At 31.9% G+C, this 20,072-nt stretch overlaps 1 protein-coding gene across 1 annotated transcript in view; it reads left to right on the forward strand.

Annotated features, from left to right (window-relative positions):
* LOC118183902 (peripheral plasma membrane protein CASK-like) overlaps window positions 1–20,072 on the forward strand; it is a 367,998-nt gene that overhangs the window by 157,423 nt on the left and 190,503 nt on the right. Inside the window, exon 10 of the mRNA XM_085807886.1 lies at window positions 16,488–16,609. Within this exon, the coding sequence (XP_085664012.1) occupies window positions 16,488–16,609 (122 nt within the window). The remainder of the gene's footprint in view (window positions 1–16,487; window positions 16,610–20,072) is intronic.

Here is a 20,072-nt window from a genome sequence, read left to right on the forward strand (position 1 = left end):
TTTTTGAACAGAATCGCGAAGCACTATCTCCTGATGATGACAACACTCACTGTTGCCAGACCTTATCTAAACTATATATTATATTATTATTATTTTTATTAACATACTTTAATACTTCTCCTTGTAAAAAAAATAATAATAATAAATTAAAAGAAAAAAGTCACAAAAGTCCCATCTTATCACAAAGAATTAACAGTCTCGATTTAAGTAAAGGTTTAGTCATTATGTCAGTAACTTGCACCTCTGTAGGTACCTACTGCACAATGATTTCCTTTTCTAGAACTTTCTCTCGTATGAAAAAGTGCTTGATATCAATGTGTTTTGTGCGTCGATGAAACTCCGGGTTTTGTGACAGTCTCAGCAGCGTTGTCTACTTGAATTACTGGAGTTTCACGTAACTTGGTTACATCACTAAATAGTCACTTTAACCAAATTACTTCTCTAGAACATTTACTAGCTGCAATTACTTCTGCTTCAGTCGTCGAAGTTGCAACAACTGATTGCCTTTGGCTAATCCATGTTATAGCTCCACCACTATATAATATCACTACTCCACTCGTTGATTTTCCTGTTTCTTGACAGCCTCCAAAATCTGCATCACTATAGCATTCTAGAATTCCTGGTTTGTATTTATTCTTGTATGTAACACCTTTAGTTAGAGAACCTGCTATGTATCTGAATGCACGTTTCACTTTTTTCCAATCATCTTTCGAAGGATTTTCTAGGTAACGTGATAGAATGCCAACACAGTAAGCTAAATCTGGTCTTGTGCCTAACATAAGATACATTAAAGCTCCTACAGCTTCTCTATAAGGAAAAATTTCTCTGTTTGATTTATCTTCTTTTTCTTTTCAGTTAGACCTTCCTTCAGGATAGGAGTGGACACTGGCTTGCAATCTTCCATCCCAAATTTTTGAAGAATTTTTCTTGCATAAGCTTGCTGACTAATTTTAATTCTTCCATCTTCAAGATGTTTAATTTCAAGTCCAAGAAAGTATACTGCTGGTTTAGTTGTGATTCTAAATCTCGACTTCAATTCTCTGAGAAATTTTTCAGATTCTTGTAGATCTGTTGATGCTACTAAACCATCATCTTCAAATAAACATACGATTAGCTTCTTGCCGTTATTGTTTCTTATATATAAGCATGGATCATCTTCACTTATCTTAAAGCCCAGCTGTGACACAAAATCTCCAAAATATTTATTCCAGCAGCGTAATGATTGTTTAAGTCCATACAAACTGCGTTTCAACTTACAGACTTTCTTCGAACCGTCACTATATCCTTCTGGTTGCTGCATGTATATAGATTCTTCAAGTTTTCCATATAAGAATGCTGAATCTACATCAAACTGAGAAAGATGCATTTTCTCATTCGCTGCGATGCTCAAAACTGAACGAATAGTTCCTAACTTTGTTACTGGACTGAACGTTTGATCATAATCAACTCCAAAACGTTAAGTACATCCTTTGGCAACAAGTCTAGCCTTGAATTTATCAATAGATCCATCAGGATTCCTTTTGATCTTATAAACCCACTTGCATGGTATAGCTTTAGCATCTTTTGGTAAGTTTTCTAAACTCCATGTTTCATTCTCTATCAATGATTTCATCTCTGAATCCATAGCTTCTTTCCAATTAACACTTTGCTTACAGTTGATCGCTTCTTCATAAGATTTGGGCTCTTCAGAATCAATAATAAAAGCTTCACTTATCATTATATAATCTTCAAAACACTTTGGCTTTCTCAAGTCAGCTCTATCTCTTAGGTATCTTGACTGTGCATTATTTTGCAAATTGATATCTTCACATTCTTGTCTTTCAAAATGTTCTTCTGATATATTTCCAGATATCTCTTTGTTGTATTCTTTTTCTGAATTATCTTCTTCACAAAGAAACTTTTCTGACTTATCTTTTTCTGAATTTTGTTGATGTTCAGAGCCAGAAATTAGGCTATCTTGATCTTGAATAGGTAACTGCACCCTTTCTTCACAATTTGTGAGCTTTTCGTTAAATATAATATCATGTGAACAGATCACACTATTGGTTTCTTTGATCCATAGGCGGTATCTTTCGTCTCCATCATAACCAATTAAATAAGCTTTTGTAGTCTTATTATCCATTTTCCTTCTTCTTTGTTTAGGAATATGGGCATAGCAGACAGATCCTACTATACGAAGATGCTTAATTCGAGGTTTCTTTTTAAACCATAGCTCATAAGGACTCATGCCTTCTACTGATGATTTGCCAGTTCTGTTTAGTACATATATGGCAGTGTTGACTAGTTCAGCCCACATTGCTGCAGGAAAATGAGCTTCAGAATTTGAGTACTTAAATGTTCTTGCCATTTCGATTATTGTATGTATGTCTCTTTCACTAGAGCCATTTTGTTCAGGAGAATAAGGTGCTGTTAGTCTTTGAGTTATACCTTCAGAATGCAAAATAGCACACACTTTGTCATTGTCAAACTCGCGTCCATTATCGCTGAGAAATTCTTTGACTGAATGTCCTAAGATTTTAGCGTGTGCAAGCATGTGTTGTAACATATTTACAACAGCAGATTTTTCCTTGATAAAATACCCATAACGAAACTTTGTGTAGCTATCTTTAAACACAACTAAGTGTCTTTTCTTCTGGAAAGATTCATCAAAAGGTCCACAGACATCAGCTGAAATTAACTCACCAGGCTTGTTGGCTGGCTTTCTTATGCCAAATGGTAAACGGTGTGCTTTGCCAAAAATGCATGGTTCACACAATTTTCTTTCAAATGGAATTTTAATTCCTAATTCTTTCTCAAGCATGTTCTTAATGTGACGTTTATCTTGATGTCCCCATCTCTGATGATATAACTCTAACAAGGAATTGTCTGCTTCAGCAGCATGCACTTCTATAATTTTATCAGGCATAATAGGTTCGATAGCTGCCTTGTATAAAGTACCATATACTTTGTGAGTTCCAAAAAGCACTACTTGACCATTAAACTTTAACCAGCATTATGTAACTGTTGAAATAAATTTACTATTTGGATTTCTATCTTGAGCAGCAAGTAAAGAAAATAAATTTCTGTTTATCTCAGGGACATACCAAACATCTTTAAGGTAAATTCTTTGGATTTAACTACCAATAGATGTTTTGACACATACTGTACCTTTACCAAGAGCAACTAAAGTTTCTTTTCCAGCAGCCTTGATGCTACAGGGACTATCAAACTTCATAAAGTCATTAAAGTATGTGAAACAATTCATGATATGTCTTGTAGCTCCACTATCAATCCAAAAAGATGTTTGATCAGTCTTAGCCTCTTTGTCAATGGACATCAGTATTACACTGCCTGTATTTCCTTCATTGGTTTTCGTAACCTATTCTTGGGTGGTCTTCCATCAGCAATCCACTGTTTACAATCTTTTACCCAGTGTCCTTTCTTTTTGCAATAATTGCAAATATCTTCTTTTCTTGGTTTACTTCTGAATTTGTCTGTTTTATATTGCTTTTGTTTTTCAGATTTTGACATTACTAATGCCACTTGTTGATTTGTATTGCCTTTCTCATGACTTTTAAATTCTCTTTCATGAGAGCAAAGCTGTGCTGTTAACTCATCAACTGTTCTCTTGTCTTCACCCAAGAGTAACCAACTTGACTTAAACAAATGGTATTGTCCTGGTGAGACTAAAATCTTGCAATTGAGTAGCATGTCAGGTAACTTATTTTCATTTTTCTTTTCAAGTCCTGAATGGAATGAAACTCATTCCATAAGTTTTTTAATTTGGAAAGATGAGCTGCTATATTATCATTTCCATTCCACTTGAATTGAAAAAATTGCATGCATATATTATACAATTGATTTTCTGATGATGCTTCAAATAACTTATGTAATTCCAACCACACTTCTCTAGCAGTCTGAAATCTCATAACGTTTTGCAGAGTTTCTTCCGTCATGGAATTCGTTAATACCATCATAGCACTAGTGTTTGCATTTTGAAACTTCTTAACAGCTTCATTATATTTCTCTTGTTGAGCAGTCAGAACATCTACAAGAAGAATTTCTGGTTTCACTATAGTTCCTTCTACAATTTCTAAAGGATATATTTAAAACAAATTTTATCCTGCATTTCCATATAAGCCAATCGCTTTCACATGATAAAGGCTTTACTTGGACCTTAGATAATTCCATACTTTGATTTCTAAACAACTTTCGATTGCTATAACGAAGACAAAACACTTACTTGATTAGGCTTAACGAGTTTCGTTTCTTTGAGAAAACATCAATTCAAAACATTTGACGCGATATGGGAGCTTGCTTGACCCATAACCTAAAAAAGTATTTCTTAAAAATACATAACCTTAAAAGGTATTTCTAAAAATAGAGAGAAAAACAAATAGCAGAGCAAAAATACGATGCTTTTATTGGAATTACAAACTATAGTTTTTTTTTTTTTTAACGACAGTATCGCGAAGCATGGTCTCCTGATGACGACAACACTCACTGTTGCCAGAACTTATCTAAACTATATATTATATTATTATTATTTTTATTAACATACTTTAATAAATATTGTTCCCTACATCGAATCCAATCCCCCATGCATCAAATGGTGTGAATGCCGCTAAGAGGTCAGGATACACTGAAATACTTAGGCTTCGTGCTAGACAAAAAGTTGCTTTAAGAGAAGTCATAGAAGAAATCAGCAAAGTAACCAACAAACTGAGTCATATAGTCAGCACAAAATGGAATCTCAGAGGCAGGGCCCTTAAAGAACTCGACATTATAGCAATAGACAGGATGATCCTCTATGGGTGCCCCATTTGGATGACCGATATGGTGAGAGCATGTCAAAAATTAAACCAGATATAGAGGATTACATTGTTAAAAATAACGGCTACCAACTCCACAACCACAACGGCAGCATTCCAAGTATTGGTGGGCCCAATAACACTAGACCTTAAAGCCAAGTTTGAGAAAATAACATACTGAATATTTCAATATGAGAAGATGCAGTATTGGTAGGCATGAAGACTGTTGCAGGCATCTTAAGAAAGGAAAATTCAGATTTGCAGATTATGAGGTGCACCTGTCACCTCTTAAATTTAGCAGCTGAAAAAGGGGCAGCCTCTTTACCAATAAATGTGGATGAACACATTGTTGATATTTATTATTATCCTGAAAGAATTTCTAAAAGGAAGGGAAAATTGAAGCTGTTCCAACAGCTGCATAATATAATACTGAAATGAGAAAAATTTTGAAATGTGTGTACACGCTGGCTTTCTTTAAAGAAATGCTTATCTAGAATCCTCTATCATTGGAACTCACTTCTTTCATTTTTTAAAGAAGAAGTAAATGCTTCGAGAGTTAAGATAAAAGGTTCTATTAAAAGTTATAAAATACCTAAATTAAAATGGAAGTGTAGTTACTACTTCCTTGGTTAAAAATAGGTTTGAGAAAAATAAAGTAATTTCTGCACCATTCAGCAATCAACTGGCAGTTCACAAAATAATACTGCAAAATATAAGCGTAAAGCTGATACAAATTTCTCTCAAAATGAAAAAATTGCTCAACACATGAAACATTTTCCGATTACTGTAAGTTTATCTTGTGAAGAACGAATATTTATGTTTTTTCTTTGGACCTTAACAAAGCTTTTTGCTTGTTTTATTACAATTCATTTTGCCATCATTTGATGTTCTTAACACAGTTTTACAAAGCAGAATTCCATTAGTTCATATTTTGCAATCAATGATTTATGATCTGTTTAAAGACATTTTATCAAAGTTTGTAAAACCAGTCTGTATTTTGTCTTGTAATTCTATATGTGATGTGATTTATGGTGAAATAGAAAATCAGAAGAAAGATGAAGATTTGGTAATAGGAGCTGCAACTACAAAAGTAGTGGAAGAACTTTCAAAAAAAGACTAAAATATGTTTGATCTTCATGTTAGAAGTTACTTCTGTCGAGTATGTGATTACATGCTACATAAATTTCCAGTCAATGATGAAGTGATTTTGCATGCTAAAGTTGCTGATGTTTCTGCTCTGGTAAATGCATTGTTTTTCTGATATAAGGTACTTTTTGAACAGATTTCTTGTGTTACTTTAGTCATGAAAGATGATGATATTGATGTTGTCACTGATAATATATGCAGTCACAATTTTGCAGTTTACAATTAGAAAACTTGGATGAAGTTATAAAATCAGCTAGGATTGACACCTAGTGACACTGAAAGGTGCTGAGGGAATTTTAAAATATAGTTGAACTGTCTAGAATTATGTTGGCCGTCTTGGCAGTTCCCCTTAGTAATGCAGATTGTGAGAGGATTTTCAGTGTTGTTGCGGAAACAAGGACTAAATTTAGATCTAATATTAGTGATGACACATTAGAAAAACTTTTCTTAGCAAAAGCAGGCGTACAAGGCAATTGCTATCAACAAAATTATGAAGTTTCTTTCTTAACAAAAGCAAAATCTGCCACTGTTCATAACATTTGTACAAAAACTGATTAAAGTGTCTTTTTTTGTTGTTTTTGTTTTCTTAAATGATGGAAGTAATAAAAATATTTTTTATGTGTAAGGTATTTTTTGTGTTGCTTGCATTTAAGAATTAGTAACTATTTAAAGTTAATTTATTATTAAAAACTATATTTTCATCATTTAATTTTTTTTTTAACATTGTGAAAAATCTGATTTCTTAAAAAAATATCCTGATTTTTAAATGTCATAGGTTGACAAGTATGACATTGAAACTGAAAGTGTATGCAAAAGAATATCTTGTATCATCAGAATTAAGTGATAATTTTTGTTTGTTAGTGCTATGACATAAAATCTGATATAAAATTCATTGAAAATCAAGTAAGAAAATTTCCATATATTGAAGAATTATCTTAGAAGGTAAAGAAAATTGAAAAAGAACTTTATGAAGTAGATATCAATAAAATGGAAAGCAGTTTTAATCTCTGAAAAACTAAATCATTCAAATATTTGGTATTGAAAACTTGACTGTCTAAATAGCAACGAAACTCATATTTAATTCTGTGTTATGATGAAAAGGTTGTAGAGTCCATTAGGTAAACTTCTGTATGAAAACTGGAGTAGCAGGAAACTACACAAGAGAAGGGTTAAAGTACACTTTATTAAATCTTTGAAAATTTACAATGCATCAACTTGAAGCTAACAAACTTCACCTCTGCTTGGGCAGTAACTGAAAATCAAGTAACGAAACTAAAATTTGAAGATATTAACAAACGATAGAACTAGACTTCAGGGCTCAGCGAGATCCCGTAACTTATACCCCCTTTAAAGCTAGTGGCAGCAAATAAATGCAGTTAAGCCACTTAAACCAGCAATAACCAAACATATCTACAGCAGACGTGGCAGCTAGAGTCTAATTCTCTTTAACTCCTACCAAAACTCGGCTTTTAAATACTTCCTGCAAAGTAGAAATTTGCATTCTTTCACGCACGCTACAAAATTTAAATATTCTGGCACTGACAATTAGGGGAATAAAGGCTTGTAGGAAAGTTTTTAAAATTAAATTTTAACTTGTTAGTTAAAATAAATATAAATCTCTACAAGATGAATTAATAAGTGATGAAATTTGTTCAAAAATTAAGCAAACAAGCTAATCATTTAGAATTAAATATACAAAATCAACCAGATCAAAGTAGTCAAAATATACAAATGTTTGTGTTCCAGTGTAGAAGTGAGCATCCAAGATTAGAAAAGAAATTTTAGATGGGTATATTCATTTTCATTAATTTATCTTAAGAAAAACAAATTTACAATGAGTATATGAAGCAAAGCATTCTGTGTATCAAAACTTCACTATGGCAAGGACAGTGAGTACATCTCTCGTAAATTAAAAATTTGGTGCAGAACTAGAGATATTATGCTTGGTCATGCAATTCCATACACACCACAATTAAATGGAAAAGCAGAATGCTTGACTCACACACTGCTTGAAAAGAAAAGAGCATTGATATGTTATTCTGGATTAGGAAAGGAAATATGAGTTGAATCATTTTTAACTTCAGCATTTGTTCTTAATTTGAAATCCAACAGAAATTGCTGATGTTTCTCCTCCAGAAAATTGGTATGGGTTTAAAAAATGCCAGATATGTCAGGTTCACAAACATTTGGCAACATAGCGTATGAAAAATATCTTGTATTACTAGCGATTATCTTGAATTACTAGTTAGTTGATGTCATATATTTATTTTTATTTGATGTGTTCCAACTGGTTTTAGGTTATAATATGAAAAAGAATTAAAAAAAAAAAAAAAAAATGTTTCAAGAAATGCAATAGTTTTTGTTAAAAAGCCTAAATTTCATTAAATAAATCAAATTTAAAGAACATATTTTATATTACAGATCAATAGTTCCCAAACGTTTTGACTTTTTAGAATCAGTTTCTGTAGTGGAGCCTCTTAGGCCTACTCTTTGTCTTACAAGTTAATATTTTTTGTAGTTGTGTTATGGGAGGAAGAGGTTATAGATAATAAGGGTTTTTCTCTCTCCTTAACACATGCCTTTGTGGTATAATTGGAAGCACATCTGGCTAGCAGTTGAAAGGTCAGGAGTTCGAATCTCAGCAGGCTATTGTGGATTTGTTTGGTTTCCTGGCTTCGAAAAATTCTTTGGCTATTCGTAACTACCTGCTCAAGCGCCCTTTAAGTGGGGAATAATGCAAGGCATTTTCTCCCTTCTTACCTCATGGCTTTGCATCTGGCTAGCAGTTGGAATATCTGAAGTTCAAATCTGGTGAAAACATCATTGATTTTTAATGTTTATTGCTTTTATGCACCTAATGACTCTACAAAGGAAAGGGAAGTAATTATGTGCTTTCCTTTCCTAAACAACAACACAATATCCATACAACAAGATTATTTTTGAAACTTTGAGATTTACAACAATATATTGATTTATTCTCAATCATCAACTAAACCGATGATTTTGTAAAAATTTTGCCACCCAAAGAAACTTAATTTGTTGTTCAGTAAATCAAACCATTTGTATTGTAACAGATTTTGGTGAGAGCAACAATAAATTATATCCAATTCAATTAGCATAATGTCATTCAAACTTTTTATTATTCCTTACAGAAAACAATTTCAATTTAATTTTACTAAACAGATATATATTGCAACAGTAGGTCTAAATTAAGTATAAAATAATGTATGAACTTTTAATGAGACAAAGATAATAGCACTTTTTGGCTCAGTTCTCCCATTTTAAATTCAATTGATGATAACTGCAGGTGAGTATTTGATTTTGCATTGAAGCAATTTCTATGGTTTGTTTTGGTATTTGTATAGCGGGGAATCCTGCTTTGTAGAGATAGGTAGTTCAGAAAGGTAGCATTACTAATTTCATTTCTCTAACAAGATTTTTGTATTTTATCATAAATGCAGCCTGAACTGTGGTAGACCTTTGGATTTGAAACACAATTTGTAGTGCACTGTAATATATATTCTGCTAAATTTAAACTGGATTTTCCCCGCTCTCATACTGAGCACATTCAGATATCGGACACATTCTGTTGAGCTACTGGAAAATTATATTGAAACAAGTCTTGAAAACTGTGAGGTGCTCATGAGTATTTTTCTGTAATTTTGATGTTATTTCATTCAAGAAATTTTGTGTATGTAAGAAGCAGAGTCAGTGTGTTCCTTTTCCATGCATTCCAGCCAGTATATAAGTTTCCTCTTTCTAAGACGCGTTGGTGTGTGCGGGAGAAACTGTGGCAATTTTTCTTCGCAATGATAGATTCATTTTGTTATAAATGCGAGCCAAAAATGCCAAGTTGCAAAATCTGGCTTTATCATTAAAAACTGTTACCAGTAGACCGTCAAAAATGTTGTTGCCTCTGCTTGCAGTTCAATCAAATGTGTCAGCACTTTTCCTTAAGATAACCACTTTACTTCATCATGTAGCAAGAGTGATGGTAGCTTCCCAGCTTCAAATTGGTTTGAAGCGACTGCTTTTAAGAGGTCGCAGTTTTATTTAGTTTTTAGGGTTATAACCTTGACTTTATGGCTATGTGTGTGGTACTTTGAGAACTGGTAAGCGAATAATCGCTTTAGCTTGGGGAAACAGAAACACAAACTCAAGAAGGGTTAATTACCCTTTATTACTCAAAATAAGGATTAACAGATGGCCTTTTTCTCAGGATGTACAGAAAAGCCTCCACTTCGGCTTGAACTCAAGAGTAGTAAGAAAATCAAACGTAACTAATGTTTAGCTAAAAAGATATAGCCAAAGCTATAAAAAATCTACAGGAGTTGGCCCCTAAATGTTAACTAAATGGCAAAGCTGTCAAGGGCCTGAAATACAGCCCAGCGTAATAATAGATTAGGGAGAGTAATCAAAAGGCAAACGCATGCTAGTCAGAATCTCTGGCTCTAATGAAGTCAGTGGAACTTTGATATAAGTACTGCTCTTCCTTCATTTGCATTAACCACGATTCTAAGAACACACTCTGGCAGGAAATATGTAAGTTGAAATTAAAAGCGACAGGAAAGTAGCTTTAAAGATAACTGTTAAAAACTTAGGATAAACCTTACAAGTTTATTATTTTTTAAATGCCATTTAACACTATCATAAACTCAAAAGATATTGGTCTTGAAAATTGTGCATGTGTGTGAAGAATACATTGGTTGCTGCTACATTTTTTTGCCTTATCTTTAATTTCGGTATTAGCTCTAGCATTATGATACAACATTGCCTTTTCACCTTCAGTGCATATATCAACAATTTACCCGCAGTGTTTCATTTTATTAGAAGAATTTATCTAGTAGATTGAATGTTTCACCTCTTGATGTGCATGCTTAGTTGGTGTAAAGAAGAAATACATATCTCTTGATAGCTTTATAAACAAGCTTAAGAAAATCTTCAAACTAACCCGGCAACATTAGTCAATTTATCCATCTGTAGCACAAATTTGGTACACCTAATGTGACTTATAAGTGCCTCTTTCACATTATCAGGCATATCATTAATTTGTCGGAGAAGAGTGTTATTTTGAAATCAAATTAACATCTTAGAATGAAGAGGGGGGAATCTTGCCATACTTGCATCTTTTGTTTTAAAAAAACATGTTTAGATTTGTCCACAATTAATACAAAATAATAAAAAAATAAAATACCTTTTTAATGCTTGCTTTTTTGTTTTGATCGAATATCTCATGATTGTCTTGTAGAGTCATTAGCTTATTTTGAAGTTGGAGACGTGAAAAATAAGCAATGCCCCCACCGGGACTTGAAGCTAGACCTCTCAAATATGCTCCGAGTGTGCTACCATTACACAATGAAGGCATGCAGAAAGGTGGTAGAAAATACCTTATAGTCTCCTTGGGCTTACTCCTTTTTTTTTTCTTTTTACTGGAAACATGATGGCAAAGTGTTAACAGGCAGTGTATAACAGGCATTCAAAAAATGTATCCAACTATAAATCCAAAACCCAAATAAAATATATCCAAAAATGTAATACTGATATTCTAAGTTGTAAGTTTTCGATCTTTATTTCTTTGTTTATGATTGCAATAGAATTAAGCTATTTTATTTTTGTGCCGCAAAAATGACATCATGATTTAGGTAAAGTATCAGTGATAGAATTACATACCTTATCAATTGTTGTAAAGTAATTATGAGCAACTGAAACTGATTTGTTGTAATGTAAAACAGTTATGTGGATATTTGATTTCTTTACCTACTTTATATTTTCCTTTCACAGCACTCTGTTCTTAAAGGTCCACATTCTACCTTTTCTTTTTTTTAATCACTGCTATATTGTCAGAAACTAAATTAAAAGATACAACAGATGTTTTAAACGGTTGAATCACTAGCTTAGATCTATGGAATGCTTGTTTGTAAGAACTATATTGTTAAGTACCTTCCAGTCCTGACTTTGATTAAAAATTGTTTTTCTGGTTATTAGCTAAGTGAAGTTACAACACTTTCCTGTACAATAATAAAACATTTAGCAGTTTATCAAAAAAATGCATGCGTCTTATTTCTGTGATAAATATTTGTTATCATGGGATCAAAAGTGCTTTATCTGACCCAGAAACTAAACTCTAAAAGATAACATTTTTCTTTGTTCTCCCTACTTAGAAAGAACATTTTAAAACTGCAGTTATCCCCTATGACTCAAATGTTTTGTTACTATGAACAAAATGTTAAATATATATTAAAAAATACATCATGCGCTTGACCTTTATCAATGGAAAATAATCAAATTGGTCAAAATTAAAAAAAAATTAGATCAAATAAAGCATTATTGTACAAAAGCTTTAACTTAGAATTCACACTCAGTTCTGTTGGCCAGTTCTGCTGTTTTTAAGGCATGAGAAATGGGAACAAGTTATGGGATCAAAATCATTTGTTTTAAATATTTTTGCAATTACACAGTATACATGTATAGAGGGTGTAAATCTGCAAGCTGCAAATCCATGTGTGCATCAGTGATAATAATCTGTATTTTGGAAGGGATTAAACATTGATGACATCTGTTAAATCCAATGCATGTAAAGTGGCAAGAAAGTAATGCCTTTTAACAAGAAAATATAATTTTATTTATAACATTGCAGGTTCAAAAGAACTTCTTGTTTGCATACCAGTCGCTCAAATGAGAAACACTGGTGACAATCTGTGCTAACTAAATACTGGCATGGAAGGAGGTATGGCATATCAATAGCCAGTACCAAACAGTTTTGCATACAAGCTGTGTCACTTATCTACCTGGAGGAAGTCTTGCCAAAATTGCTTAATGTTCCAACAGGCATCTGGTAATATACGAGGGCTATCCAGAAAGTAGATTACGTTTTGGAATAAAAAAATAAACAAAGTATAGGAAACAAATTTTATTATATACAGATGAAAGCCACACTCAAATACTTTTCTAGATAGTCACCATACAAATTAAGGCATTTATCGTAGCGATGTCCGAGCTTGGAAATTCCTTCGTCGAAAAATTCGGCCGCCTGCGCCTTCAACCACTTCGTTACCTCTTCTTGCAGCTGTGCACAAAACTTGTGGTAACCAAGCTTTTCGCTGATGATTTCGTGCAACAAACTTCGCGAAATTTGTGGAAAACTCAAAGAAAGTTCCGTTATTGTGAAATTTCGATTTTCACGGACTTTAGCATCGACTTTTTCGAGAAGTTCGGCGGTCACTATGCTGGGTCTCCCACTTCGATCTTCGTCGTGAACATTGGTTCGGCCATTTTGAAATCTTATGACCCACTGACGCACTCCACCTTCAGTGATAATGTTGTCCCCATACACTTCACGAAGCTGCCGATAGATTTCTATCGGTTTACAGTTTTTTGCAGTCAGAAACCTTATTACTGAGTGCACCTCACAGCTCGCGGGATTTTCAATTAACGCAGACATTTCAAACCGTCACAGTATCTGAACGGAGCACAGCACGAACCTCTCACTAGCACGGCTAGATGCAGACTGAGCTGCGCAACGCTCTGACCCCAAGATGGCCGCGCTAGCCCCGCCCCTAGCGGACACAGACGGAAACGTAATCTACTTCCTGGATGGCCCTCGTATTTGATTCCAGCAGCCTGCAGCATTAAGCTCTTTGTAATAAGATATAGCAAACTATCTGATTGTAACTGTTCCAAGCCAGTGTACTGGGTAAGTGATGTACCCCATCACAATAACTCAATCTGTTGTGTCTCAAGTTTTTAATTTTTCTATGGAAGCACCTCGAGCATTATGTATGAGACTGACTTTGCTGTGGAACTTGTACCTGTTTGCTTATGCAGATGTATGCAATTGATCTAGTGCAGCATTTTCAAGCTGTGGTCTTCAAAGTCTGCCCACATGGTCCTCCTAGATTTTCAAAAATTTCCTGTTACTTTTAAATAAAATTAACAAGATTTTACATCATTTCTTTTTTCATAAACCATGGCTATGTACACTAGCATATCTTTCAGGTGTATTCTTAAAACTAAATTAACTAAATCTTTGTCTACAAGGTAATTAATTCATTGTTCGTTCTCATTGCCCGTGACAAGTTAATAGATTTGAGAGGAAACGTGGTTTGTGAGTTAGCTGTGTAAAGCAGAGGAAATTTTCACTCTTTTCCAAACTTAGAATCTTTTTCAGTAAACAATTATATATCATTATTGGGAAAGAATTATGCAATGATGTATGTTCGCATCTCAAAACTCTGATGTCATGATTTTAACTTATTTTCCAAGTGGTAAATATAATACATTTGCATGGGATTTTGACGGTTTCCATTTCGATTTTGAAAATAACAAATTGCCACTGAATGAGAAAGAGTAGTTACCGTATTTCTAATGGTGCCAGGCTTAAAATAAAATTCCAAGCGGAAGGTATAGTTAATTTCTGGACTTGATTACCAGCAAAAACAGAATATAGTAAATTGTTCAATGGTGCTTTAAAAATTATAATTCAGTTTGCTTCTATGTATCTGTGTAGATAAGAGTTTTTGTCATTAATTCAAATGAAAAGAAAGTACTCAAATTGCCTGGATGCCAATCTCAGGCTTAAGCTTACCAGTACATATCCAAACATACAACTGTGTGAGAATTGCCAAAATTTGTAAAATATTTTTAATTTTACTGATATGACATTTTTGTCTCTTTTTTATGACTGCCATTATTTATGTGAATTAACATTTTGCATGTATGTATATGGAATTCAATGCATGTGGTTTAAAACTGCACTGTCACAGATTGATGTAGTGAATAATGACAAACATATCAATCAGCCATCTTAGAACAAAAGTTTCTGGGTACCAGATGTGTTGTTTATTAAATCTTTTAAACCAAGTATTATCAATAAGAATGCTCCCTGTCTAAAAAAAAGATCTTTAAAAAAGATATTAAAAAAGACCTTGACCTTATGCCCATGCTTTGAGTACTGTGTAACAAAAGCTTGAATTTCATGATGGTGAAGTCATGAGCTTAGTAAAGATCATGCTTTGACCCAGAATGATCAGTGAATCTAGAAATTCTTCAAAGTTAGAAAAAACAAAAAGGACATAAATAGAACACTTATAAAAAAGGGAAAGATATTCTGAAAATATTGTCGGGTGTAAGACAATCTGATTATAGCCATTTATCTACTCAGAACATTCAACTGCCCCAGCTTCATTGCCACTAGGAACAATGGGGACTATCAAAAGCTTCCCTTTGGAGAAGAAATGCCAAGCTAAGTTAAAAAAAAATTATCGACATTGGTTGGCTGTTGAGGCATTTTTTCTAGGGTTGCAGTCCCTTGTACCAGAGATAGTCTTAGCAGCTAAAAGCCTAAGAAAGTCTGGGAGGAAATAAAAAATATATTAATTATATCAGCACAGAGAAAGCATGTTTCAGAGGAATATTGTGATGAAATTTTGTTTTTGTTTGGGGAATTTTTGCAAAAGGTGAAAACAAAATTTTTTGAATTTTTCACTTTTAATTCCCAATGTCTTGACACATTTCTCTTCATGTTTTAATGATTTTCATGTTCAAAAGTGTGTAAAATTTCAAGAATGATTTATTGTATCATATGGAGAAACATCTGCAGATGGGTTTCTTTGATAATAAAGAAATTGAAAATATGAAAGATTCATCTTATATTCGTCAGTGCCCCATATATGATTTCATAATTCCTGCAGTTACTCTCCCTATTTGCCACTAGTACAAACAAGCATGCTTACTGCATGGAAAGTAAACAAACCTACTATGAGTTGCATTTCAGTTGGAATTCCAATCTAAAACATAGAAAAATAAATTCTTTACAAATGCTAATGGCACAGTTGGGATAAATTAAAGAAGCCAAAGGAATGTTTATCCAGCAGAAGGAATTTATCTGAAATGAAAAATCTGCAGAGATGCATGATCAGTGTTGACTTTATATATATAAATGTCTATGTGTTGATTTGTTTGTTACTTACATTTTTGTTAAAGCAGATAAACTTTCAAAGTAGATTAAGAAAAGAAAATGAGTAGAAATAAATTAAGCACTAAAGTATCGGGGAAAATTTCAGGTTTAAAAAAACACATGAAAGTTTTGTATCTTGTAACGTAAAATTGTTCCTATCTTTTTAAAACTAATCTGATAAATTATATGTTTTTTAATTTAAAATTTCTCTAGAGTGTTATTTAATAGTTATTTTTAATGAGACTTTTTAAAAATAAAAGATGTTTTTTAACTGTGATCATGCAAATCTTTAAAATATGCGCCTAAAATGTAAATGTTTCGAAAAGTTATAATTTTATGTTAACTAATTGACAATTTTTAGAGAGTTGATTTTAGTTTTAAATTTGTTTTATATTTATGTTAAATATTAGATTGTGTTTAATAATGTTACATCTTATGCAGTAGTGTTTTATTCTTCAAATATATTGCAAAAGTGAAGTTGATTCCTTAGATAACTACTTTAATTTACTCAGTTTTATTTATTATTTGGTGTATTTTTTTCATTTTTTTATTATTCTGTGATGAGATTTAATAATAATATATGTTTTATTTTTCAGGTGCTATATCTGTAGTTTTAGATAGCTTAGACACAATACAGTGCTTATCAGATAGTTCCATCAAAGATAGAGATTTCCTTTTATATATTTTGGAAGATGAAAAGCTTCAAACCCTGCTTGATGTAAGTAACCATAAAATAGAGCTATAATTATTATAAATAACTATTTAATTATAAATACTTTGAATCAAATAACATGCTTTATGATAAATCAAATAGTACATTTGAGTCTCCTTATGTGCAGTTAACTTTGATGGAGTGTAAAAAACAAATGTTGCATTAAATTTTGAAATGCATGTCAAGTGACTAAGGATTGTAGCAGAACAAAATACAGTGTTCAAACATCACTTGTTACAATCTTCCCACAGTAATCATATACTTACATGCTCATTCGAAATGATGTTATGCTCACCTATGATCGAATAGATAAGACCTTGATTACTGTTCAAATGCCAGTGAATAGCTGGTTTAATGAATGTTTTCATGATTTTCCCCATGTGTAGTGTGTAAAAGAATTAATTTACCATAGAAAATCTACAAAAGCATTCCTTCCTTTTAGATAGATAGCTATAGAGTGCTTCCTTGTATTCAGTCAAATAAATAGATAGATGTTCCTAAGTAAGCAGAATAGTTTGTATAGTAGAATCTTGTGTCTACTCTCTCACAAAAGGCCCCCGCAGATTTACACATTTCTTTCTAATATCTCAGCTTGATGATAAGTGAGGTATTGCAGCTATTCAGTAGTAACAGTTTTGATTTACATCTTTGTTACCTCAGCCATATTTCTCATATGATGCAAGAATCTTGCTTCTGCCATAACTTTTTAATTTTGTCTCCAATTTTTTTAAAAATTCCTATTATTCTCAGTAGCATCGTTAATGCAGTTTTCATAATTAAAATCCATATTTGTTGCAAAAATGGTCTCAAAGCACAAGAGTAGAGTTGCTATTAAAGCTTCAAATTAACCCTTCTAGTGTTAAGAAAATGGATTATTCTTATTTCTGGCTTCTTTTGAAAGAATATACACCATGCCCAAAATGTCCTTACCTGACCTTTATTTTTGCAACTCTGAGTTGTAGACATGTTCTTCCACTTAGAAACATGGTTAAAATCATGCATATATTCATGTTTTCGCCTTTAAATTTAAAAATACCAATTTTATAAAAAATTATAAGCTCTGACTTATTTATGGTTCCCCTGTCCATGTACTATAATTTTTTTTTAAATTTTATATTTATTATAAAAATCTGATACCAATAATCATTTATAAAAATACTATCCTACATTTATAAAATTATTATAATCATTTATTTTTTATAAAGCATTATTGGTAATTTTTCCAATAATGTTTTACAAAAAAAGATTAATTAATTAATGAGCTTTATTAGTTAACAATAAAAGTTTAAATATTCTATTAACTGCTATACCTAGAATTATTTTCTACTCATTTTCAGTCTTTAAATGCTTAAATTTCCTTCATATTTTTTCAGCAAATATTTATTAGTGAATTCAAATATACAATATAAAAGTAAAAACATTCCTCATTCTTTCTTGTGCTCACAAACCATTGTGTGAATATGTGAATTATTAAAGCCTGAAAACGCATGTCTGCAATGTTATCATCATGTGATGATTTATAGGTGCTTTATTTGTTATTGATATTTTTGACGATTTTCTTTAAACTGCGAAGCTTTTGAAGTGCTTCATTTTCGATGAAGATATTTTATAACTGTGATGTTTTCTCCTTGCTTTCTTTTCTTCCACGATGGTATGTACAATGACGTTTTTGCCTTGTGTTTTCTCTGGTAATTTTTCCAATAGTGCTTTATTTTTTATTGTGATATTTTTGACGATTTTTTTTTAAACTGCGAAGTTTTTGAAGTGCTTCATTTTCGATGAAGATATTTTATAACTGCGATGTTTTCTCCTTGCTTTCTTTTTTTCAATGATGATACGTACAATGACGTTTTCGCCTTGTGTTTTCTCTGCAACGTCTTCGTCAGCGATGCTTTCATCGGACACTGCTTTAGTATATCTGGAATAATTACTAAGTATTCCAGCATTGTATTTGAAACTGTATCAGTTGAAGAATTAATTGGATTAAGTATGCCAGAATGAATCAATTTCCTTTTCTCACTATCTCACTGTTGACAATGTTTATGCATTTTATCATCAGAATGTTTCACGTATGTACACTGTTCAAAAAAAAAAATGGGACAGTGCTATATCTCCCGTTCTACTGGGGCGATTCACGAAATTCAAATTGCGTTCTTCATGTCTCGAAAGCGTGACTTAGGATATGTATTAGATTTATATATAGCACTATTCTAACATAGGTATTTTGACACAAAATCGGACTTTTTCTGAAATAACATACCAATTTTTTTACATATTTCGATTCTACGACTCAAATTATGCCAGAATACCAAGTTTTGTAAAAATCGTACGAGTAGTTTTTAAAATATTACCTCTCAAAATATTAGCTCCTCAATGTTAATTGAATTTGGCAAATATTTATTTATATCTCTTTTTTTATTAAACTTTTTTGATTTTTTCTCTCACATTTCGAAATTTAGGTTCATTCCAAATAAAATTTACTCATTTTTTGTGTTTTATTTTTTAAATTTCTATTTTTAAATAATTTTTATAAATTTTTCGAAAAAAATTTTGAATTATAACCTGTAAAATTTTTACCATCATCTTAAAGTAGGTATATTTTTAAGCATATCTGCAAAAAATTAGACTTTTTTATTCAAAATTTTCTAAGATATACACAAATTTACATATTTACGCGTTTTGAAATTTGGCATCTTTTTTTGAGTGATAATAACGCCAAATGTGGTCTATGGATTTTTGTTACACTGTATTGCCACAGCTATTTTTAACCTTAAATTTCAAGTAAAATTTTACGGAGAACTTATTATATGACATTTTTTCCCTCAATGATGCATAATAAATATTTATTAATACTATATGAAGAGCTATTTTTTTAAATAAATTTTTTTAATTTTTTTTTTTAATTTTAATGTTTTTTTTTTTTAAATTTCTCTCTAATTTTTTTTTTTTTTTTTAATAAGTGTAAATTTTTACCTTCGGCGTTTTATCGTCTGCTACTTTACTTCGTTTAAATCGAATTGTCTAAAACTGAGAATTTTCGTTTGATGTTTATTTGAATTTTATGACATTAACCGCACAATTTATTTCTAAACAAACTGATGCTTTTGAAGTGGCTGAAAGAGCGGCTGGTACTATCATCCATATTTTTAAAGCACAGTATATTTTTATAGAAACATAAGATTTAGAATAATCATTTTTATAAAAGTCAAATTATGATATAAACATACAACCCTCTAGAGACTGAATTAATGGAAGTTCAATGGTTATGTAGAAATGATCTGCAGCTACTTAATCGCTGGATAAGTCAGCAGATTCCGTGGACAAGTAAGAATAATTATATAAACGACACCCAACATTCTGAATTCAATTAACAACGAGGATACGATGTTTATTAAATGAATTCAAGAAGTTTTAAAACAAAAAATCAACTCATTTTTTTCCTAAAATGTATTTTGGTGCGTAGCGTATT

This window comes from Stegodyphus dumicola, chromosome X1 (genome assembly GCF_044657685.1).
Source record: "Stegodyphus dumicola isolate Sdum_Otavi_A_Nest chromosome X1, ASM4465768v1".
Lineage (NCBI taxonomy): Eukaryota > Metazoa > Arthropoda > Arachnida > Araneae > Eresidae > Stegodyphus > Stegodyphus dumicola.